The sequence below is a fragment of the Falco naumanni genome, chromosome 7, assembly GCF_017639655.2.
Source record: "Falco naumanni isolate bFalNau1 chromosome 7, bFalNau1.pat, whole genome shotgun sequence".
Lineage (NCBI taxonomy): Eukaryota > Metazoa > Chordata > Aves > Falconiformes > Falconidae > Falco > Falco naumanni.
In genome coordinates this window covers 22,518,683-22,543,336 of record NC_054060.1, presented here as the reverse complement: position 1 = coordinate 22,543,336, position 24,654 = coordinate 22,518,683, and the positions used below count along the sequence as shown (strand labels likewise).

General features: G+C 41.5%; 1 protein-coding gene across 3 annotated transcripts in view; it reads right to left on the bottom strand.

Annotated features, from left to right (window-relative positions):
* Positions 1-1,254: 1,254 nt before the first annotated feature.
* The window catches only part of RAB8B (RAB8B, member RAS oncogene family), a 30,426-nt gene continuing 7,026 nt past the window's right edge, over positions 1,255-24,654 (bottom strand). The window contains exons 2-10 of one of the 3 annotated variants that reach the window (XM_040601573.1): positions 15,505-15,565; positions 14,269-14,329; positions 12,813-12,890; positions 11,660-11,749; positions 10,827-10,892; positions 8,601-8,651; positions 8,070-8,094; positions 5,561-5,633; positions 1,255-1,441 (exon numbers count right to left, since the gene is read on the bottom strand). In XM_040601573.1, coding sequence (XP_040457507.1) covers positions 5,584-5,633; positions 8,070-8,094; positions 8,601-8,651; positions 10,827-10,892; positions 11,660-11,749; positions 12,813-12,890; positions 14,269-14,329; positions 15,505-15,565 — 482 coding nt within the window. In that variant the 3' untranslated portion in view covers positions 1,255-1,441; positions 5,561-5,583. Of the gene's footprint in view, positions 1,442-3,857; positions 8,095-8,600; positions 8,652-10,826; positions 10,893-11,659; positions 11,750-12,812; positions 12,891-14,268; positions 14,330-15,504; positions 15,566-24,654 lie in introns of those variants that run through there. The other 2 variants (XM_040601572.1, XM_040601571.1) reach the window with 2 other exon arrangements.

Below are 24,654 nucleotides of genomic sequence, written 5' to 3'. Positions count from 1 at the left end.
CGCAGGGCGGACAGCTGGAGCAGGACAGGGGCTGCCCAGCCCTGCCCCGCGGTGCTCACAGCACGGGGAGCTGCCCCCTGAGCGCCCCTGCGGGAGCCGGCCCCAGGACCCACCGGCAGGGACCCCGGGTGCCCGAGCCCCGAGCGCCACAGCACAGCGCGGAGGTCCCCAGAAGGGTGCCCGCGGCAGTGGGACGCGGCGCTGGGGCCAACGGGAGCAGCTGCCCGAGGCCCACGCGAGGGCTGGTTCGCTGCGGCCGCCCTCAGGCCCCGCTGGCACCCCCGGCCGGTGGGCGAGGGCTGCCCCGAGCGGGCGGCCACACAGAAGCGCCTGAGGAGAGAGCGGGCGGCGGTGAGCTGCAGCCCAGAACGGCGCGGCTGGGCGAGACCGGGCCCGCGGGGGTGCGGCAGCCCGGTCTGGGGGCAGCGGGGCGCAGGGGGCTGCGAGGAGGCCGCGCCCGGGGAAGCGGGCCCGGGCAGCCGCTCATGCAGGGGGCAGCTGCCGGCGCCTCAGCCCTGCCCGGGCCCGGGGAGGGTGCCCGGCCCTATCCCCTTCCCCGGCAGCGCCGTGAGGCGGTCGGTGTCCGCCGCCGCCGCCCTGCTTTGCGGCCAGCCATGCTCGCCCCCCGGCACGCGCGGAACGACCGGGGCTCGTCCAGACTGGCGGCGGCTTCCGCACCCTCCCCTCTGCCTTGAAGGCGGGGCCGCGGCTTCCCGCCGCCACCCCGCGGCCCGGGAGGTTTCCTTAAACCCGGGTGTGCAGCTGCCCCGCCGGGACCCGCTTGCTGCGGCGGGGCTGCGAGGAGGCGGGCATGGGCGGCAGCGGAGCTGCGAGGAGGCGGCGCGGGCCTGCGGGGACGGGCGGTGTGGAGCTGCGAGTCGAGAGCGGGAGGCGGGAGCGGGGGCCGTGAGGAGGCGGGAGCGGCGCCGTGAGGAGGCGGACGCCGCTGGCCTCAGGCGGGAGCGGGGCCCCGGCGCGGGGAAGGGAAGCGGCTCCAACTCGCTTTGTGCCTCACGGGGCCTTTTCCTCCCCTCCCTTGAAACGGGTAAGATACCGTCACAGTAACGTAGCGGCGTGTGCTAAATAGGACATCGCCCCCGAAGAACAGTTAATTAATTAATTAACACTGGTTTTAAAGGGTCGCCCCGCCCCGCACTTGGCTGAAGGAGTTGCTTCACCGTTTCCTAATTTCAAGTACACTTACCAGTGCTATTCTGGAAAATTACTTATAAACAGTATTTAAGACACACGTGGTTGCCTTTTCCCTGTATTTTATTGTTCAAAGCATAAATGTGAGTTTTACAGTCATTGCGTTTTGGGTGAGGAAGCTCAGAAGCAGCATTAGACATTAACCTCATGGACAGAACTTGCTCAGGCTTCTTGAAAAAAATTGCATCCTTCATCTAGAATACATACCAGAGCCAGTTAGGTGCTATGTTGCCTGGAAAAAAAAAAAAAAAGAAAAAGTAAAGTAACACTAAAAATTTGCCAACAGCCTTGAAAATAAATGAAACATTCAACTTTTCTTTAAAAAAAAACCCCAAACATTGACATAACAATTTGCACTTCACTTGTAATTAATTGGGTAACTAAAAAGACTGCACTTTTCTTTCGAGACGAGCACCCTGACAGTGGCCCAACAAAAGTAGACGCATGTGGATGCAGTAGCGCTGCAAGTGCCACAGTGCCACAAGCTGTGGGGGACACAGCTGGGCAAGGTGCCAGCTCGGCAGCTCTGGAGCCTGCCCCTCTCTGTCCCGAGGTAAGCGTGGTCACAGCCGTGTCATCACTTCAGGCTGTGCCGCAAAGGCAGCAGACCAAGTCAGGAAGGTTAGTGAGCACAACGGTAACGTTTCCCTGAGAAATCAAAACCCATTTTGAAACAAGTCCATCAGCCTGAGAGACCACTGCCTAACACAGCACCTCGGGACACCAGCTGTAGCCGAGAATCTGGACATAAACCGGTGGCATAAGCAGAAAAAGTCCTACCTCGCAGCAGCAAGGTAAAGTATTTCAAATCATCTACTCAAGAAAGGTATTTAGGACTAAATAGGGTGAAATTCTCAGTACTTGGTGAATGTTTACAGAAGTCCTGAAGTCAGTACAACATAATCTGTAGTAGAGCCCAAGTTACACACACTTTCCACAATTCATTAAAGACATTAATTCCTCAGATGAGGAAAATGCTCGTATCCTGCTCAAAACTTACAACTTTGTTTTGGGAACTGAATGAACAGTATGTACCAAATAGGTGCTCAGAAGGATTTATGTAACATTTGCTCACACCAGAAGCTTAGTGCTGATGTGCTCTGCCAAAGACAGTAAAAAATTTTTGAAGCAACTACAAAATACCCTACAGCACTAAAAATTCTCTTGACTGTATGCTTTGCATTCCATTCTATGCCCTTACTTTAAACCTCCAGATGGCAAGAGTAACTGCAACATAAAAGCTTCATCTACCTATCTCTTGTAGATTAGAATATTTCTAAAGAAAAAAATATTTTGAAATATTACATTATATTGATGACTTTGGTATACTTCAAAAATTCTACAAAGCCACTAGTCAACCAAGTTGGAAAAAGAGTCATTTAGAAAAAAGGCAATTGACCAGATTGTAAGAGCTGGATACATTCAACACTTGTACCAACAACTTGCCTCTGGTCTACAACTGCGCACTGTTTGTACAGTAATTGCTAATCTGCAGCCAAAACCAGATGCAGGAACTGTAATAAATCACCCGTTTTTAAGCAGTTTAAGTATGCCTGCTATTTCCTTTTAACAAATGGAGAATGCAAATTTATTTAAAATGTTGTTGGGATGCAGATGCATGCCACTAACTTCTGTGAGATCTGAAGGACTTGCAGAAGTGATTTTAGGACTGCTGAGCATCTAGAACCAGTTCAGATCAAGGGGATCTGCAAGGTAACGTTTAAACAGCTGGTCCTAAAGCAGCAAACTTACTGTCAGCAGCAGTCTGAAAAAAAAACGCAACAAAACAAAGCCAACAAATAACAAGGTGTAGCAAGAATGGTAACTAGCTGGCTGTTGCTTAAGGTAAAGAGACAATACATCCTTTCAGCTACACATAGTTTATTAGATGAATGTGTAAAAAGCATGAACTTCAGAAGCTACTTGTCATCCATGCGTTTCCCATTTACTCCTTAGGATGCCCATTTGGGTGTCTCAACTATTAATTAGCTTTTGTCTTGGGTAGACAAAACTATTCTTTCCTTAGAATCACTAATTTTCATACCAGTTGCAAGTTACTGCCAAACCACAATAATTTGAAAGTCAAGAACTATCGCTAATATAATACCCAACAAATATTTGCCAAATCCCTCAATATTCAGTGTTGAGGGAAGCTAGAAAAACAATATTTGCTATATTTCATAATACTCATGCCTCTGGTTACTTGAGTCATACCTTTCATGTAACACTGATTTAAAACAACAGGGAAAATGATAACAGTGGCAGTGAGCAGGTAATTCTTAACCAAACCAGAGACTCTCTCCCACGTTATCTTTACTGGCATCACTCAGAAGTTACTTTGGAAGGGCATTTCATGACACTTGAATGTCTGGAAAAGTGGTTCCTTATGAAGCTGAAGGTCACTGAGGTAACAGATTTAAGTAATCACTACAGGAATAGAGGCTATTTCAGAAGAAATCTACAGAACAGTCAAGTTTAGGAACAAGCAAAGCCATACAAAAACCCTTGTGGTTTGCCGCTGAAGTTAAGCAAAGCTTTGCAGATGCAACTCGGCTTGACACCCTTCTACAACAGGTGTACCGAAAACAGAGTGGAAATGCCAACTGTATAAAAAAATATGTGGAATATTTCATTAAAAATGCTCCAAATACTTTTAATTATGTAACTTTTATTTGAGAGAAACATTGTTGTAAAAAAGTTCACATGGAATAGTAAAACCATGGGAGTGTGAAGTTTTTGTTGGGGTTGGGGTGGGGTTTTTTGGGTGGTTTGTTTTTTTTAGGGGCTAGGTCTGTTTTTTTTGTCTATACACATCAATACACAGTTAATGATTAGGTTTACAAGTTAGCCACATGACAAGTTCACTTTTACCTGCAGGAGCTTTTGACATTACACCTTTATACCAGAGTGCTTAAACACACACAGCAGAACACTTCTATTTCAAAATTAAGCATTTTCCCAAGGACTATACTTTTTATTCTGAATTTAGTAGCTATATAGCATTAAAATAACTGTAATTGAAGTTTTATTTGCAAAAATGTTCATAAGGCCATAGGAATGCACTCAAATTCACCAGAAACAAGAAAAATCAATGGAAGTCCTGCTTTTGTGGAAGAAAGAAATACAAGTTTTATTTATAAGAATGAGAATGGCATAAGCAGTTCAGTGAATGGAGGAGAAAACAGACCTATTACCACCTACAGACCAAACCTTAAGAAGTTTAACATTGCAAAATTTCAATTACATTAATAGATAACCAAATAACAGATGCATTTTCACAACTAACACATTTATGCATTTTACATAATATTCATGTACTTTCAAATCATTACCCATTCACAATATTTTAATGTGATATGTATATTCAAGACTCCTTTATTCACTTGTGAAAATGATCCACTTAATTCACTTGACTTCAGCAGACTAGTGTGGGAAGGGTACTTACAATGGGAAATACTTTCTGTAAAAAGAACTACAGGTCTGAAAAGTCAATTAGCATTTCTGAGACTGTCCCCCAAATAGCAAAGTGAGCTGCATTACCTTTTCATGAGTGGTTTAAGCTTTAGCAGTAATAGAACTTCCAGACAGTAAGTAAATCAAATATTCTGTATACACCCAACAAAAACTTCTTGTACATGTTTTGCTGAGCACAGACTGAAAGCTAAAATTGCAAAGCACTGAGACCAGTTCGGGTATTGTTTGGCTATTTTTTTTTCTTTTTTTAAAAAAAACATTTAGAAAACTATTGGTCAAGATACAGTGCACAGACATGGGTCCGAGGAAAAGATTTTCTAGAACCTTAGCATAAGCAGCATTTTTGTTTTATCCACCAAATCCACAAAAAATGTCTGCCTCTCCTGAAAGGTTAGTGGCAATTTCTGGAACAAAACAGAAATACATTTGCTGCTTAATGAATAATAATTACAGGACTTTTGTTCTAATGGACGTTAGAAATCTAACTAGATGACTGAGGTATAGTTAAGAGTCCTTCAAAATTTAGATCATATAGTCTGGAGCAAAGTAGCAACACAGACTGCATAGAACAATCATAGTGATATTAGAAAAGCCTGTAGGACCCAGCATCCAACGCGTAGGCAGAACATACCATTTATCATCACCCGCTTGTCTAAAGGAAAATAGCTAAAAAAATCCTGGTAGAACATACAGCTGATTCGCACGCTAAGATACAGCACATTTTTCAATGTCTGACAAGGCAAACTGTACACAGAAAGAGGTCTGTACTGACCACGTTAGCACACCAATAAAGTGCAGCCACTCAGCCATTTAATACTGCTGGAGAAGAGGGGTGGGGGCAAAACAACAAAGAAAGAGAGAGAAATCTGCATTTTACCTTATCCATAAGACCACATGAAATTAGAATTCTTCAGTTTCAGCAGGGGACAACAAAATTGCATTAATTTCTTCTACAAATAGAAAAAGATGAGCTTTACATGAACATTAAGCAAAGTGAAGTATTTACTGCATTATTTTATCATGCATAAAGTGAATTTCCTATGGTCTTACCTCACATTTATGTACAGTTTAGCACAGCTAAATGTAAGAAAATAGCAAGTTTTTTTTTCCTCCCCCCCCATACAGAGCAGATACCCCAATTCGCTGCTGCTTCAAGAAGCACTTCATAGACTCTACTACTTAAAGGCTCTTTCAAAGGGAAGTTCATGGAGACTAATGTTGGATGAACGTTTAACCACACAGCGAAGACAGGAAAAAACAATACAAAGCATTCTGTAAACGGTGCCAAACACAGAACATGTCAGTTTTGGTTTGCAGACAACCCCTGAGATAAAAACCAAAGTATTACGACACCAAATAAGTCAGAGGTAAATTACTGAAAATAAACAACATTCATAATTGGTGTCACAACACTTTCTGTATAGAAGCACTTTTTTGAACCATACAGAAAACGTAACTGCTTTAGCCTGTCCGAGAAAAACATCAAGGGTAGACAACAGAGCAGTTAGGGTTGCTTTGTTTTTTCACTAAACCTTGTTGCCATGAAGATGTTTCTGTTTTAGTGCAGCAACAGCAGTTTATGAGATTCAGCATCTAGTTACAGTAACTACTTCTATTAAACTACATGTGGGGACAGGCTGATAACCACCTAAAACTTCATGGAACCAGCTACTTAATGTTAAACCTTTTAAAATCAAAAGTCTTTAAATCTAACGCTATTGGCCCATCCACTTTCAAAATATTTACAACAGACCTGGAGATGACAAATCCAGTACCTGACACCACAAAATGAAGCGGTTATCTGTCGCAACAACCAACACACTGTTCACAACTCCAGACGATGTCGGGAAGCAAAAGCAAGCACGTCAGACAGTAACGATGACAATGACAGAACACACCTATCCCCTAATAACAAACATGCTGGACACAAACTTGTAGTTAAAGCTTACAATGGTCCAAGTTTGGCACATCAACAGAACTAAAGCACCTGTTTTAATTGCTTGTTGAGGATTTTTTTTTTCTGAAGACAATAAAAAAGTAGTAGAACAAAGACTAGGTTATACAACGCTCAATTGAGTAAAAAAGGCAACTACGTTTCAACTCTGCTTCTAACAGTCTAGGTCACTGTACCAGTTTCTGATGAAAAAAATAACTGCCTGAGCAGACCAAAGAGGGCTTCACACATTCAGTATTAACTGCACAACTAATAATATGTTACATCCCTAACGTGACCGTTTCCTTAGTGCTGGAACTTGATAAACTTTAGCAACAGCACAGGAAGCTAGTTTTTGGACACCTCAGTTGTCAAGGGTCGATGCTTACAGATGTTAACAAACTATCCTTACAATTACAGTAGAAATAGAAGTCACCTTTAGAAGCAGTCATTTCTGAACAAGTGAATCCACAGAGAGGTTACTCAAAACTCATGCATTCAGCTTCCACAAGCCACTTAAGTGATAGCGATGAGGCCAATTTGTGACAATGAATTCAACTCCAGAGTGTACTTCCTCATCAGAAACAAAAAAAGGTGCAGACAGTTTGAGCTAAACAAAGGGAAGTTAAGTGAGGAGAGACACTGTGTTTATTCAAACAACTGGAAGGTGCATCTGTGAATCAGACAGTGACTGGCAATTCAGAACACAACTTTGCTAAGTCTGGTAAAGAAAGAAAAGCAACATACTACATTCAGAACAGAAGCCATAGCTTCTGCATGAACAGATTTGTGCATCCAAGAGACAAACACCATACAAATTGTTAAATGCCAATTGTTACAGTAATTCTCATTACTAGAGTATCAACATCCATACTGCAGTCGTGGCCACAAGTATACAGCATAGAAAATAATGGACGTGAGACTTAGTTTTTCCCCTGGCTCTTCTGCTTGAAAATAAATTTGTTTAAAAACAGAAAGGAAAACCTGCACAAATCTGTTAAGAATCTTTCTTACAAGTCAAACTGTGCAAATACAAGTGTAAGATTGTGCTGTAACAGGCAGTAAGAGGCCAATATGGATGTGCAAAGTTAAAAGAAACATAGCAGCTTTTGCAACAGGCAATAAAACAGAAAGTAAAAAAGGAAAACAAGTTAACTCTTGCATTTGTGTCTCCACTTCATAGCTTCCATATCTGAGAAAGAAGAGCCTGACAGGTCAATAGGCTTAGTGAGCAAAATCCACTTGGTATTTTGTGTATCGCAGTCTACGTTCAATGGAGCTCTCAGCAGCAGCTTGGTGGTATTATTTCTGAGGCTTTGTGACCCTGTGCTTTCAAAGAAGCAGAAAAGGTTCTAAGTGTGCTGCAGTCTATCATTAGAAGTTCATCAAAGTAGCGTGCATCGAAAGAAGCTGCTCTTCTTAGATCGGTTTTCTGTTATTTTTACTGGCCCACCTGCCCCTGATGAACTGTTGTCATTCTGAAAGAGACAAAGAGTATCAACATCATAAAAATGCAGGAAAAAAAGTAAGTCTAGCTTTCCCACGTTCCCTCCCCACCTCCTCTGCCTTGCAAAGCTATAAGCAGAGCAGCAGTTTGTTGCAACTTGAGCTCCTCAATTATCCAGACTCTGTTAATCATTCAATAAAAATGCCTATTTTAAAAACGAAGATTTATCCAGCAATCCAGATCTCAAGTATTAGCTGAAGTAGTTTGAGACTTAATTTGACATTTAGTAAAGCAAAGAGCACACTGTTACATTTCAAAAGAACACATCAATTTCAGGCTGCTCAACGTTACTGTTCATGCAAAATAAAGAACAATTACATGCTGACGCGTAATAAAGCCTGATAAAGCACCCTTTGCTCAAATTTATCTAGCACACCCTGTAATTCCCGGCAGTTTTTTGGTAGGGCTACTTCTCAGACAATTATTATAGCGGTCATTTCAATGTATCTAGTTTGTATGCCAACTGGAAATACAAACCATTTTTCTGTTGAGCTTTGTCATAATGTCCCGTGCAAGTGTGAAAAATGCCTGGTAAGGAGTAAAAATTAAAAAAAAGAGAGAGAAAGTTAGTCATGAGATACATTAAAGATAAGATCGATACGGAGTAGCCAGACACATTAACAGTACAGTATTCTGTAGGGCACTGCCAGCACTTCGCATTGCAAGGCGCTCTACGTATAATAGCTGTTTACCTAAAACTGCACTAAGTATGCTTTAGAATAAAAAACTCTGGGTTTAGTCTCCACCCCCAGTCTTTGAAGCAAGTAAACTACTTTCCCATCATGTACCTCTTCACCAAAAAGAAAAAAGTCTGCTGAAGAGAGCGCTGCATGCACTAATACTCACGCACCCACCCCCAACTGCACTGCGCACTGTAACTAGAAAACCACGGAAAGGTTTGGGGATGGCATGCCTGGGAATTCACATTCAGGCTAGCTTGCTTTCTGTTCTCCAAAAGTTTTGCTCCTGGGCTATCTATAATGTTTATTTATGCTTCCAACATCCCTATTAAAAAAGAAAAAAAAAAATCATCAGCAAATCTCAGCATCTCAGACTTCAACGTATAAAAGAGCAAAAAAACCTCTGCAGCAGAAGAAAATCTGCAACTCTCCAGAAGAAGGGAAAAGCAAGATTTTAGGCTACCTGGAGACATCAACAACCCGAGGACAGCTCCAGAATGTAAAAAACTGTAAACGTTTCCCCTCTCATTGTGTTGGGAATATATCCAGAGAGACACTCATTTAATGCAAATAAATCACAACAAATAAATGAAATCACTTCTGATCACAGGAATACAGAACAACATGATTGTGTCATTTCCCACAAGTTCAACATTTGGTAGAAAGACGACTAAATCGTTACTTGTTGAATGCCCTTACCAGCTGCAATTTTTAATACTTTCTTCACTAATCATGTGACAATTTTTTAAAAAAAAAAAATCACATAGCGAAGTCGTTTGGAGTGAGCACACACTAATGTACATGTCATGACCCACAGGAGTTAAAATGAAATCGCAGGACATGCCATGAAAGAGCAAGTCAACTGTCTGGAGAAATTACTGAAGATAGGTGCTTTCTATACAGAGAATACTGCTATCCACCACTGGTATTAGCTGCTCATGTTCACACTTCCACTATCTGCTGCAAGAATCATAACGACACTGTGCAAATCAGGTCCAGCACTACCCCAGATGCAGCACAATGCAACTAAGTCCGCTCTAGCTATACTGTACAACCATCATCCTCCAATCAGAAGAAAAACGCTTGTCTGGCATGGCATCAGTCATGTTATTTTAAAGTAACGATCTCTTAAGTTTCTAGTTAATTTGTTGGCTGCATGATCCGAATTAAGTATGCGTTTGGAGGACTTTTAAAAGGTATCCCACCAATACATGCGGAAAGGCTTTTAGATGATTAGGTACAGGAACAACATATAAGAACAAGTCTGCCTTATCTGAATAAATGAATCTTAGAACTGCCTTTTGCTATCATCTTATTGTCTTGTCCACACTCCTTTTCATAGCGTTAAGATCCTCCCCCCACCTCTCTGAGATGACAAGAGTGATTCATGGTAAGATAGACTGGAGCTGAGCCACGCTTCCTTCCGATTCTCCTTCCTTATGCTCTCATAAATAGGGATCTCATGTTTTTAGCATAAAATTCATTTACAGGAAAACAGATTGCAAGTCTATAGATAGCATTACAAGCCGCCTTCCTCCTCTAACATCAGCTTATGGCAGTCAGTCTGTGCTGGTGTTCCAGGTTAACAAACAAATCTTCAGTCTCATCCGCACAGCACCCTTTAAGTAGTAACCTGAAGGCTCCTTGACACAGTAGCTTGTTATTCTGAAAGTAAAGAATCTGGAATCCAATTTCCTGCACAAAGCATTGCTCTAAAATTACTTCTATTCCTGTCCAAAAGCACTGCAATTTAAGTAGCGAGGCACAGAAGTCTAAAGCAACTGTTTGCTACAGTAACAGCAAACTGCTCTTAACACCGGTTTAGAACACAATTCCAGACACTCCCAGAATACAAGAAATGCTGGATTTTACAGCAGCTCTCTGAATACAACAAGAGTGGTGACTCAGGAGCACAGTTAGGACTTCAGGTCCCAGATCAGGTCAGAAAGCCCAGCAGATCATGAAACACGCCTCCATAGTAGCAGCTCAAGAAACACACCTAAGCATAACGCCCATCACTTACCTCTTCCACATTTATGCTGGATTTTGCACTTGTCTCCAAAAATTTGATTCCATAATCAATTGCTAACTAGAAGAGAGGTTAAAGTTTTTCAGTGTTTTTGAAGTTCCTTTGTAAAAGAAATATTTTACATAGGTTCATAACAGAATTAATGCTGTATACTGTAGCAATTTTCAAAAACAAACCCATCGAGTTACTGGACAATTAGGCAAACCGTTAGAACAGGTCATACCCTCATGTGAACCTCAAAATCAACAAAGAGATTAATTTCTTACAAAAAGACTTAATTAGGACCTAAAAGAACATTAAGTTAGAATCTTCACTGATACAGATTTACAGACACAGATAACTACCATCATCTCGTAAATGGTGTTACAAGCAACTACACTACTTAGCTGTGTACGTAACAGATTATATAGTATTCTTACTTGCTTGTTTCTTCTGCAGAACAACTAGTTACTTCAGCTTTAATAACAGTACTTATGAAAAGAGCAAGTAACCACCATGGTGAAACAAGTACAACAAGGTCAAACTATAAACAAAGCTTTATACTGAGATGTAGAATATCTCATGCTCGCTATAGCAAAGGTCAGTGTTCTTTACAGGATCTTCCCTTCAGGACAATAGTGCCATTAGGTTTATTGAAACCTGAAGACAGTCAAGTGTTATTTAAAAATCAAAAAAACCCAAGCCTGGCATCCTATAATACATAGAAGTATCTAAAACAAGAGGTTTGAGGCCCATTACCTCTCATGTGCTTAAAACATACCAAACCCCCAGCAGCGAAAATCCTAAGAAAAGCAGGCTCTTAATTAAGTTGATTCACCAAAGCTTACCTTCTCCCCTTTTTCTTTTGAAACTTGTCTTTTTTCATTCATATCACATTTGTTACCCAGGATCATTCTTTCCACATCTGAAGAGGCATGCTGAAAGAAGAAAAAGTAATCTCTCGCAAACAAAGTGCATCATTATTTAAAAGAGGTTACGTGTCAAACTCATCTACAAATGAGTATTTTCTCTTTTAAAACTTGTCTACTGTGAATGCATTTCTGGCAAGGAGACTGACTTTCGAAACAAGCAATTTAATATTTAAACCAGGTTGGAATAAATACTCCTAGATTAAATTTGTTGGAGTATTATTACAGATCAAAACAGTACTATGAGCTCTGTACCAGGCTGCTCACACACACAGGCATTCAGTTGTTCTGGAAATGTAACAGTACACACTTCCAAGTGGTGCATGGACACCTAGGGTATTGGGCTGGAGTATCATTATGTGATACATTTGCATTTTTAAAACAGGTTATTAACAAAATACTTTTAAAGTAATAATCAATTCAGCAAGAGAACTTTCTAGCCCAGTCACTATTGAATCAAATTGGTCACTAATACGGAATTTTGTGTAAGAGCCAAAGAACAATACTAAAGAAAAGCCCATGGATTCTATGTTTAAGGGAAAACAACGAGTAAGGTTCTGTTATCTAACTACAGCTTCACTAAAATTAAGGTTTCTTCTCTAACTTCACAATGACCTATCCCTACTTGACAGCACATCCCACTAAATAGCTTACAGTAAGTCTGCAGGAAGGAAGCTTACCCAAGACCAAATGAAAAGGTCAGAAACCTCTAGTCGGACACACACACAACACAGTAACAACTGAAATGAGACAGATTTGTCATCATCTCAGTGAAAGGTAGACACCCTGAGATCTTGCTCCTTCCCATTCCTTAGACACACCCAAAAGCAAAAAAGAATACAAGCCACATAGTAAGAGCAGTTTTGACATGCTTTATGCTTACTTTCTACCTTCTACCCCTAGATGAACAAGAATGAATATTCTCATCATCGATAACCACTGTTGCATTCACTGCACGGTCTAATTTGGCCATATATGTTGGCTACTAAAATGAAAGCAAATAATTACTTATTATTTGTCCCAGGGAAATCATAAGATGGAACAAGTAAGAAGTACTTTCCAAAGCGCCTACCTCCTCTATGTTTCTTATCCAGTTTTTTATGTTGTCAAAAGACTTCTCATTTGTGATGTCATACACCAGCATAATTCCCTAAATAAAAGTAAGAAAATCTCATTAGATGAGCTAGCACTACTGGTTGAGTTTCAACATATGTTGTTGGTTTGAGTATACTTGCAAGAAATTCAACATACAACTTACACACCTAGAATCCTTTCTCAAAGCATTATGCCATTGCTGAGAATTTACCCAAAATATTACTATTTAACATATTTTGGCACTGTTAAGAGGTCAAACACACCTCCTATATGAAGTTTTAAATTATTAGGCTACAGTCAGGAAAAGTTTAGAAATTCTACTACAACAGCAACCAAGACACTACTGTTAAAGCAAAATTTTGAAGCAGCAGCTTTAAGCAGTCAAAGATGACAAACCTGTGAGATCCAGTCTGCTGGGGCCAGTAGATACTTACAGCAAAGCTGGCACCAGGTGCTCTCCCAGAAGCTTTAGCTCTTTCAGACAGTTAGGTACGTATACTAGTGTGAGCTCTCAACAATTAGCAAAGCATGGGAAACCACACAACAGCTGCATTAAGGACAGATTGCCAGGTTCACCTCCATTCCTTATTGCCTTTCCAGTCATTCCTCGGAGGACAAAGAAAAGTCCTTGGCCGTGGACTGGGAGGTGGGGAGAAGACCATGTCACTGCCATAACCTGTTTAAATACTAGAAAGCTCTAACACAGAGCCACAACCATTACTATTTCTCCCCATCTGTATTCCGTAATAGTGAAATTACTTGGACCCACAGCCAGCCTATGAATGTTACCAATCTGTTCATACAAAGCAGTTAGAACACGCAGCAGCAGCAATAGCTAGTCATCAGCAAGAAATTAAGTGTCCCAACATAAAGTACCTCCAATCACAGCATTAAGAATGCATTACAAGTAGTTGTAACACAAAGAGTACAGGCTCCAAGTCAGTTAATTGACCCCAAGTCATTCTTAATGGAGGAAAAGGTAACAGTAGCTTTAATAAGTGACTGTGCTTCTAGCCCAGATTCTGCATTCTCTACTGTCTGGAAAAGCAATTCAGTCAAATCACTTTTAATATTAAAATAATGCATTTTCAGACATTTCAAAAGTTTAAAGAGGTTGATTGCATTAAAAAAAAACCTGCCTGATTACAGCTGGGCAGCTTAACTTACTATAATCTGCCAAAATTTTAATTAAAGAAGACAATAGGACTTGAAGTTTCATCACAAAGACAGGACTAGACAAAGTACCAGCAGGTTTAAAAAAAGAAAAACAGAGAAAACACCACAAAACAAAAAAAACCCAAATCCAACAGTTGTGGCATCTCAAGCCACAATTACCTACTCCTCCAGCTGAAGACTTAACATGACATAACCTCAGGAGCAGCAAACCAGTTACGCTAGTTGTGCCTAGCTTTTTGTGAAGTGAGAGCACTCACCATGGCTCCTCTGTAGTAAGCCGTTGTGATCGTGCGGAATCTCTCCTGGCCTGCTGTATCCCTAAAATTCAGTGAAAACAAGTATTTGTTGGAGGTGATCTTTACAACCTTCTGTACTTAGACATGTCTTGTTAAACAGAGTAACAACATATTGATACTCCCTCATTAAGAAAAAATACCATTTAGAAGCTGTTTGCACAAGTTTCTCCAGCCCTCAACACCTTCCTCACCCCCAAGCGATCCTACTTACATCAGTGGTTATAGCAGCACCATAAATACGGCACAAAAGCATTTAAATTTTCATGCAAGCAATAACGCTCATTACTACACAGCCTTCCCTAGAATAACTAAGAGAGGCAGCTCTGATGCATCCCAGTCCTGCACGAAATAAACCCCAAAACATGCCGCAGTAGAGTATTTCAGGACAGTGCATTTTCACGTACAGTTAGCATTAAAATCCGCCACTACACGTTCGGGTGCTGGTATTTTATCCTAGATGACTTCAAAGCAGTATCTGTGAGTGAACAGGAGGACCAAAGTGTTTGGCTACTAGTCACACCTAGGGTTGCTGAACCTCAAAGGCCTGACAAAACATAGCTTTCTGCCTTAAATTCCACAGAAAATTTGTACCCACCACTCCTGGCACTTTGCTTCCTCAGTCACAAGAACTGTGGCTCACATGCAAGTATCACAACTATCTTTGCTAGAACTTGAGAAATCAGCAGGAATCCTACATTCACCAGGAGCATTTTAAGAGTTTGGCATGTGTAATAAATAATGCTACTCCAAAACTACTCATCTGCTGCTATCAGGAGGCTCGGTTTCTGCTAACCCACCAGGCAAGCAGTGGGAGTACTATCACTAACCTGTGCCTCTGAGTAAAATTAGACATCAAAGTACCAGAGGACATCACATTTTATTAGATTGCACGTTTTAGTTTACAGCTATGGAGTTAATGCTTCTCTTCCCCATGGAATAGCTAAATGCACATTTAAGAGGACAGCTTTTGATAAAATGGGAAGTTGCTCTCATGTTGCATTTGAACGGGCCGTTTCCTGTGCTACTAAAGCAGAACCACCCCAAGAGCAAGCCAGAAGCATGCATAAACTTCATGGGCAGCCAATGAATAAAAGGTATGAAACTTCTGGCACACCCAGGCTCAAAAGCTATGAAGTATTCCTGCTCAAAGATAATTCAATACTCACTGAAAACTTCAAATTACTTTGGAATACTTACCATATTTGTAGCTTGATTTTCTTTCCATCTAATTCTATTGTTCTGATCTTAAAGTCGATTCCTGCCAGAGAAAGAGATACTCTTAAGTTTTGCAATAAATGAAAAGGAAGTGTTCAGTTTCCTTTTGACAATTCGGTAAGAGCAAACTTAGGTAAAAGAATTACTCCAAAGCTGTCATTTCTCCCAAACACTAGGAAGCACTGAGGATGCACAAAGGTTTTCAGCTGCATCCAACATGTGACGGATAAATTACTCTGCACAATGAAAACTGACCCAGTTTGGACTCACTGCCAGAGTTAGTCAAAATTACAAGGAAGATTTCATCTCAAAATTCTTCCATTTTACACCAATAAAGTCATTGGTTTGAATGTATATTTTTCTCAGCTTTTGAGTAGCCCCTGCAGTTCAAGTCAACTCCCTAGAAACTGCTGGCTCCAAGGAAAAATATACATACTATGACCCCTTTAGTTCCTTCCTAAAGCTGGCATCTGATTTTTATAATTGGACATCACAGTAAATGGTAAAGCATCACAGGAAATAAAAGCTATATAGATAATTACTGAAAGTGGCTGAAGTAGATAATGCATGGGACTTTTTCAACAGTGTTTAGGAGTAGTAAGATTTGCTAGGAAGCTCCAAAATGTATCGAGAAAACACTTCCTTCCCCCCCTTACACTCCCACAGGGTATCCCACCAGTTTCTGAGATTGATTCCGAACACAGATGTTAAACCGGGGGGGGGGGAGAAAAAAAAATTAATTCAGAAGGGCTTAATAATGTCTTTTAAGGTTTAAAGGGATCAAATGGACCTATGAATCAAAGCCAAGATTTCCAGACTAGCCTTTTCCCTGGACTACATGAACTTCCACGTCTCTAAAGCTATACTATAATATAACTCAAAGTGAGAGTGCTCAAGTCCCACATTTTTTAATCCCAGGACAGCCACACCCGTGTACTCCCGCAACTAATCTGCTTTGAAACCAATGGCCTATTTTTTCTTCACTGAATCTTAAACAGTTACTTAATATTTAGTCAGTTTGTAAAAGATTGGGGGTGGATGGGTAGGTTCTTTTATTTTTTTAATCTCTTCTGATTAATTTAAATGACAATTATCAAGAGCATCTGAACTGGATAGAAGAATGCTGATTCTAGCTTTAAGAATTCATCTATCACTTAAACAGGAAGCTACAGGATGTTTTTAATATACTACAGTAGCATTTGAATATGAAATATGGACATTCATTAACTATTTGATTTCATTCTTCTCACATGCAAAATTAATATTTTAATATACCAAAAATACCAAGTTTCAGCTACTTAATCTCGATGTGCTATGGATACATAGTTTAGCCCATTAGAATACAAATTAAGAGCAGAAATATCACACCAGCACTTCTAACAGCATATGAAATTAATTGCATGAATTTAAAATACCATGACTACTGCTACAATTAAAATTTCCCAAGATTCACTAGTAGATTTACAGGCAAAAAGACACTTCCATTAATTCGCATTCTTCTAAAAATGACACAAGAATGATGTGTACTTTTAAAAAATCCTTATTATCTGTAACAGAAGTTTGGCAAGTGTTTCCATTTTACATTCGATAGGATTTTGTGTCTCCCTTGTTGGAAAGATTTTTCTCCTAACTACGTGCAACCCGCTGCAATCACAGGTAATTGTATTCAGGTCTGAAAACAAATAACCTTTGATCTGCATAGATTTTCTCTTGGCCTCAAAGGTCATGAAGCATGAACACAATCCCCTTTCCGGAAAAATTCGTATCATGGACAACCAATTTTAAAAGCTCCTTTGTGTCTAGGCCTGAAGTCTTAGAATTAAGTTCAACAACTACGGGGAAAACTAGGTTGGGAGCCTACTGTGCCTCCAAGAGAATTCTGTATGTCTTGTCACTGGCTGAAGCCGAGACCCACCAGCAGGAACAGGGACAGACCCCCACGGGATGGTTTTCTGAGGCAGCAAGCTCACGCTGCGGCCAGCTATGTGTGCACACCAACTCACGCCTTGCACCGACGGGTTTCTCGTGGTTAGTCATTCCTCTCACAGCGCCAAAATGACTGATGCAACCATTCCTTTGATCACTTGTAAAACTCGGGATCTACACAAAAAATAGCTTTTCAGAACTTCAGGTTTCTAGTAGGAACCTCACCAAAATTTTTGAATAAAGATGAACTTCAAAGCTGAAAGAGGAATATGAAAGGGAAGGCCCCAAGCGCCTCTGTTATGATACTAAGAAGCTTAACACATGCAGCTGCGACTTTTCTGAGACTAAAATGGACTAGAAACTGGCGCTGCTTTTGTTCTTTCGCTTCAGCGCCAGGAAGCGGTGAGCTGCAAACGTTGGTAGCACAAGCAGGGTGACACGGCTACCGCTTCCTGCCAGGCACGGGCACCGCCACGTACCGACTGTCTCGGGTGCAGTTAAATTGAAATTACGCCATGTAAAACATTAATGACTATAGCATTTCAAAAGTAATTATTGACAGAAAGCTCCCCTTGTCAATGAATTCTTATTTTGCACAGTCACACACTGGGATACAGGAGTTTGAAAAGGTACTTGGCTCCAACAAAAAAGGGTAATTTGCAAATCAGAAAGCTTGAGTGCAAAGTATCACATGGCTTTCACGGTTTTAAAATGCCACATGTGACACTGTTCTTTCCAGTAGGGAAAAAAAAGCCCAGAAACATTTGATGTCCATCCAAAGATAAGTTTTGGAAGCTTTTAGGAAATACAGACCCAGATTAACTCGTAGAATAGAACGGCTAACAGGAAAATTGCTTTTAACTGTTACAGCAGAGCTGCCACACAAACGTCTGAGACACAGCTGTCCACCTAGCAACTCAGTACGTATTAGATAGTGATATAAAAACATCTGTTGCAGGAATCACACACTTGCAGCCTGCAAGGATGAGGCTGAGACCCAGACTGTGCATTGGTTAGGACTGTAATTGCTTTCATCTCCCTTGCAGCACCAGGGAAAAAGCAGCTGAGAGTTTCTTGTCCTTCAAACCCCTTTTCAGATCCTTGCTAACTATAGGGCAGGGATGCACCTTCCCTCCTCACTTTACTGAGTATTTTCTCCCATAGGTCCCAACCAAACTGCCAAAGAATACACTAGCGCACACAGACTTGCACAAGACCCCATGAGAGCTGCATGCTGCCCTATTTACCTGGGAGCGCTACGCAAAGCCAAGAAAGCCCACCAGCTCGGGCACACCCCTGCCCAACAGCACAAAGCCAAGCAGCAGAGGCCAGGGAGGCTGGCCCCACCTGGGCCTCTTCCGATTTAAGCCAAGAAGTCATGTTCATCTCATACACCAAAAGCTATTCTATTACTACTACTTCTTCTTCTACTGCTCCGCTCCCTAGCTACACATTCCTGCTTGCTCCTGCCAGCCGAGGCAGATTTTACCCATAATTATGCTGTAATGCAATCATTTTCAAGAGACATTTGGAAATGTTCCAGAGAGCTGCATTACAATACTAAATATACAGGCCTGCCCAGCTGTGCATGCTAAGTAGTTCCTTTTCCAGCTTTAGTACCAATGGTTTTCCGCTACAAACCGTAACAAAACCAGCCTGACAATTCTTACAGGAACGGAAGAACAAACTGAACAGAGGTGCTGAAACACTTTATTTTGCTACTTCAGTTTTTTGAACAGCAGCTTACTCTCAAGGCATCGCTGTTACTCTTTTGTTCTCCCCTCACCCATGATTTTACTCCTGTAGCCACCAGCACCAGCGTCTCAGGTTCTTCAGTGCGACAGAATCTGTTTCGGTGAGGCCTCCGCTACAACTCTTCCCTACACAGTACCTGGGTTTGGACTTACAGATTGCCTTGTTTCTTCTTTGAAAGCAGCTTTCTGTTACAGAAAATGCTGCGGCACAAAGACACCAAACCGAAGTGTTCCAGCTGGAGCACAACTGTACCAGCAACCGCTTCCTGAAGGTAAAGGTTTCGCTGGCTTTCAGTCTGCTCAGCAAGAGGGTACTGCAAGGGCCACGTTCTCAAATAATACAAGTAGTGAAAGACAGAAAAGACAGGCCTGCATGTTAATGTTAAAAAACGACAACCACTGAGCACCCACTGTCAAGCAAATATTACAGTTCCTAATATTTAGCTGTAGTGCACAGTTAACCAGTATTGTAAGTTAATTTTTCATGTGGTTCAACGTTAGCTTGCAGCAGCTGGACCTTACATATAAGAATGCTGTACGAACAGATGACAATTCCTGTTGATTTTAACTCATTGATTTAACAGGTTTCTCATTTCACTAAGTCCATGGAGTCGGTACATTTGATAACATTCTTCTGGTGCAGATGTGGCAAAAAATCAGCCAGGAAATTACCCCTTTCAGGATGCAAATAAGTGCCAATCTCTGACACCATACACTAGCCTGTATAACTTCCACAGTAGAGTATTTTTCCATCTCTGTCAAAGTAATACTTTATTTAAGAAAAAAAAAAAAAGTACTAAATGTACTACCATTTTAAATGGTCTAGTTGTTTTTTTGGTTGCTTTCTTTTTTTTTCAATATATAAGCCAAGGTAATTTTAAAAGGTGATTAAACACCAAAAACTGGCAAAGAAGCTGCGAGAAAGTAATACCTGATTTGCTTGCTAGAAAGGGTCTCATTTCAGACCCATTTAACAAAGAATGTAAAAGATGCACCACAATATCAGATCTTGCTTATCAAACTAAAAATTAAGAGATTGTTTGGTATGACCTCCAAGTAATAAAACCTCCACCCTCAAAGAAGTTATCTTCCTACTTATCTAAATCTTACCTTAGCCTTTTGAAGTAAGAATGGAAGAAGTAAAATCAAATGGAAACAAAAGATTTTTCCAATGGTATTTCCTGATAAACAGAAACTTTGCAACACTTATCACCATTGCACACAGATCACAATAAAAAGGAATTAATTACAAGACAGGGAAAGGAGTCAAGGTACAGAGTCTCGGTACCCTTTGGAGCAACACAGCACCAGAACAACTGGAATTTACACATCAGTTCAATCCTGACGTGTTTATATGTGGGGTTGTAGGGGGGCTGATTTTTTTCAGTGGACAGAGCTGGAGAGGGAGAAAATTTTCTATCTTCTTTACTGCAAGACACAACATGCAAGAGACTTCAAGATACACAGAAGGAAAGGAAAACATTTTCCTGCAGTCACTCAAGAGTTTGAGCTGACTTAAAAGCAACCTAGAAATGAGCAAGCAGATTTGTAACCTACCTTCAAAAAAAGGAAGTGAGGAGAGACACATGACTGAAAAAAATCAATGTGCTTCACCTTCAGTTTGCAGAATTCTGGGAGAGAATTACTTGGAAAATACCTCTCCCTGCAGGCCTCGCTTCTTGTGCACAGCAAGTGACTAAGCTGCACAGAGGAACATCACTAGCAAGCAGTGACTTACAGTAACTTGCATAGTATAGCTGCAACCATTCAAAAATACAGCAGATTAACATGAAGCCACACAGCAGGGTGAAGTCAACACTTTTAAATAAGTTGTAAGATTTTACAATTACACACAAGCACAACCTGTTTTATTCATCCTTTCACAACTTAATGAGACAAAGCTGTATTCTATTCCTTTTGGACAGCCCATAACTACTAAATTCAGAGTGGGCTGAAGAGGCTCCTTCAGGTTAACTGGCCTTTCTTCATCTTACTATTCATCCATACAACTAATCTAATACCCGCATCTACACAGCGATACACAAGCAGCATCTTGCACCTTGAAAAGATACAGTAAAGGTTCTTAAAGTTTAAACACACTACACTGGTGAAATAAATACCTGCAAATGGCTAAAGTTGGTAAGCCAACAAAGAACACAAGTGCCATGTGTGTATGTAACATCAGGCAGTTTCCTGCGCACAAGACCTTGAAACCTGCTACCAAGATCAGACCAATACTGACAATGCTAAGCAAGCTGCCACCTCCTGCAGCACACGGCTCCTCGGCTACAGTACAGCTACCACGCTGAGCTTCCCTTCTTAAAATAAACTACTTACTATTTAAAAGACAACAAGCAGTTCGGAATACAACTTATAATCATCGGAATTATAGTGAACTCTGCTCTGCCCTGGCAAGGCCACAGCTGGAGCACCGTGTCCAGTGCTGGGCTTCCCAGTTCGAGAGACTGGGAATTGCTGGAGAGGGTCCAGGGGAGGGCCATGAAGATGATGAGGGAATGGAGCATCTCCCTGATGAGGAAGGGCTGAGGCAGCCGGGCCTGCCCAGCCTGGAGAAGGCTGAGAGGGATCTTACCGACGTCTACAAGTATCTTCAGGGCAAGAGTCAGGCGGCTGGGGCCAGGCTCTGTTCAGTGGTGCCCAGCGGCAGGGCAGGGGGCAGCGGGCACAAACTGGGACACAGGCAGCTCCATCTGAACGTGAGGAAGAACTTCTTTACTCCGAGGGTGACAGAGCCCTGGCACAGGCTGCCTGGAGAGGTCGTGCTGTCTCCTTCTCTGGAGACATTCAAACCCACCTGGACATGACCCTGTGCAGCCGGCTCTGGGTGACCCTGCTGTAGCAGGGCGTTGGGCTAGATGGTCTCCAGAGCCCCTTTCCAACCCCAACCAGCCTGTGAATTAGACCAACCTACACCTTGAAACATTCAGGGTTTTGACAGCTTGATAACCTATGGTGTAATCTGACTGTCATACTAAGAGTTGAACCCAGTGCTCTTCAGCCACTTGTTCGTAACTGTGCTCCTACGAGTTCTGCCGTCACCACCGTGCATTACAGTGCTTCAGTCACAACAGCAGAACCTGCAAAGTGAAATTTTCTTTTCAGCATTCTGAAATCAGAATTTACAGATTGCTTTGAGCAGCCTTTGAATCGCATGATTTTAAACACAAAAAATACTCAATCCAGATGTAAAGATGATAAAATAACACTTAATACTGCTTGACTTGAGTGAAGTTACCAACTGTCAAAACTGCTGGGTCCCTGCTGAATGTCTTTTAGTATTTACAACCCAGGTACTACAGCTCTACAAAAGTGCACAGAAATTAAGCTACGTTTACCTCTCACTCTATTTTGAATGTAAAATAAGCTACATTTGGTGGTCACTCAGTTTAATCTAAAAAATTTTGAAATAGATTAAACTTGCACTACTGATACAGACAGCAAAGTTTGTTTATTTTAAGGATTATTTATAGACTGACTGTCTCTAAGAGGAATGCACTAACTTAGCTGTTTCAAGAACATATTCCTTCTAGGCCAACATGCAACCGGAGAGCAGCAAATGTTAAAATCAGCCAACAGACTGGAGCTGAGGCTACAGTTTCACAGCTAGCTGAACTAACCAGGGTAAGTGCTGCTGCTAAAGAGCCATGACCAAATCCTTTTCTCTCTTGACTAGGTTAGCTTTCCTCTGTGTGAGTTCCGCAATTCCGCTTACCACCAGCTGTAACGACAACTGACGGCATAACTTCAAGAACAGGTACACGTGGTCACAGCTCTCCTCCTCTGAGGAGCAGAGCACAGGCTCTGTTGAACTGACCATTAAATGACAGCCCCAGATAACACAGACCAGAAGGTGGCCCACAGGCAGCGTGCAGGCAGCTCCAGTGTGGATCCCCCACACCAGGACGTCACTGGAGCAGCTGCAGCTCAACGCCAGTACCCAGCTGCTCTGTACTTCCCACCAGCTACGGCTAGATACAGAACAGGAATGGCTGCAGCGCTCTGCCAATGACCCAGCCCCATACTCACTCAACCTGTCATGTAGCAATGGGAGACTTGTGCACGTCATCTACTTTGAAGCTCTTCTTTCCCTCAGGTCTAGGATATGCAGCGTATGGCTTTCTACTGCACATGGAAAACACAAAAATAAGCTTTGCCACATGTTTTAATGGGTAAGAACACCAGATTTTCTCATTTAGAAAGTGGCTTAGGAATACAAATAATTACTCCTTCAGAAGCCCCGTGCTTAATATGAGATGACACGTGATTAGTCCTTATCAAACACATCATTTAGTGGGTAAGACCAAAAAAGGATAAATACTGAAAATGGAATCCCCCAGAACAGGAAAAGATGATCCTGAATCTCCTGCCTGTAAGTCAGATGTGTTTGTAGATGTATAAAACATAGAAGATGCTGTCTTTAACCATGATAACTCTAACTGAATACTGACTGCTGTCAGAAAGAAACCCCAAAACCAAAAAAACCCAAAACACATCATCCAACAGTTAGCATCTTAAGCATCCAAAAGGTCGATAAAATGCCTTATTAAAAATTCCTATGTAACCAATGCTACCTTGCCACCACGATTTAAAGTTCATTGTTCACTTTTCACATACTACACTTCAGCTGCGATGATGAAAACAGGCCAAAAGGTTAGGTTTGGTTCTGCTCGGTATTTTTTGGTCCAGGTGAACCTAAATGACTGTCTGGTGAGAAATGGAGATGTCCCTTCTTTTTTAAAAAGTCTATTGAAACTTTCAGGGCTACCACTTGATCTGGATGTCTGTACTGAACTGGTTACTCAGAGTGAAGAAACAAAGGCCTTGGGGGCCATACCACTGGCTGTTCACAACGGGAGAGCTGCCAGGTGAAAAGCAAACATACAGAGGGTCCCGAGATTCACAAAGCAAAGAAAGAGCTGGTAAGTTGTTGATTGCTCAGAGGTAAAAACCCCTTGCACAGTAGCAACAACACACTCTGTATCTTTTGTTCCAGCAGTACCCACGGTAGGTACTGCACATGTACTCCACCAGCTGCAGATTTAAGACAGGTATGGAAGACTCGATGGGAGCAGTTAGTATGTACAGTTAAACACTGTGCTACAGCCCAACAAGTGGGACTGCCAAGCACCTCCTTGAGAGATTCAGGGATACCACGATAGAGGCAGAGAAAAAAAAAAAGTTGAATTGGATAATGTTAGACAGAGCAGGCATCAATTACACATGACCACTATAAAGACAGAAGTGATTAAGAGATGAGCAATGATGAAATTTTTTAAACTTTTACAGGAATGCAGGAATACCCCACTCATTAAACAGATGAGACTTCAGAGGGCATGGGCCTGCTAAAATTGGAAGGAACAGTACATCGAATATGTATACCAGCAACATAAAACAAGCATAAAAATGAAAAAAAAAAAAAAAAAAAAAAAAG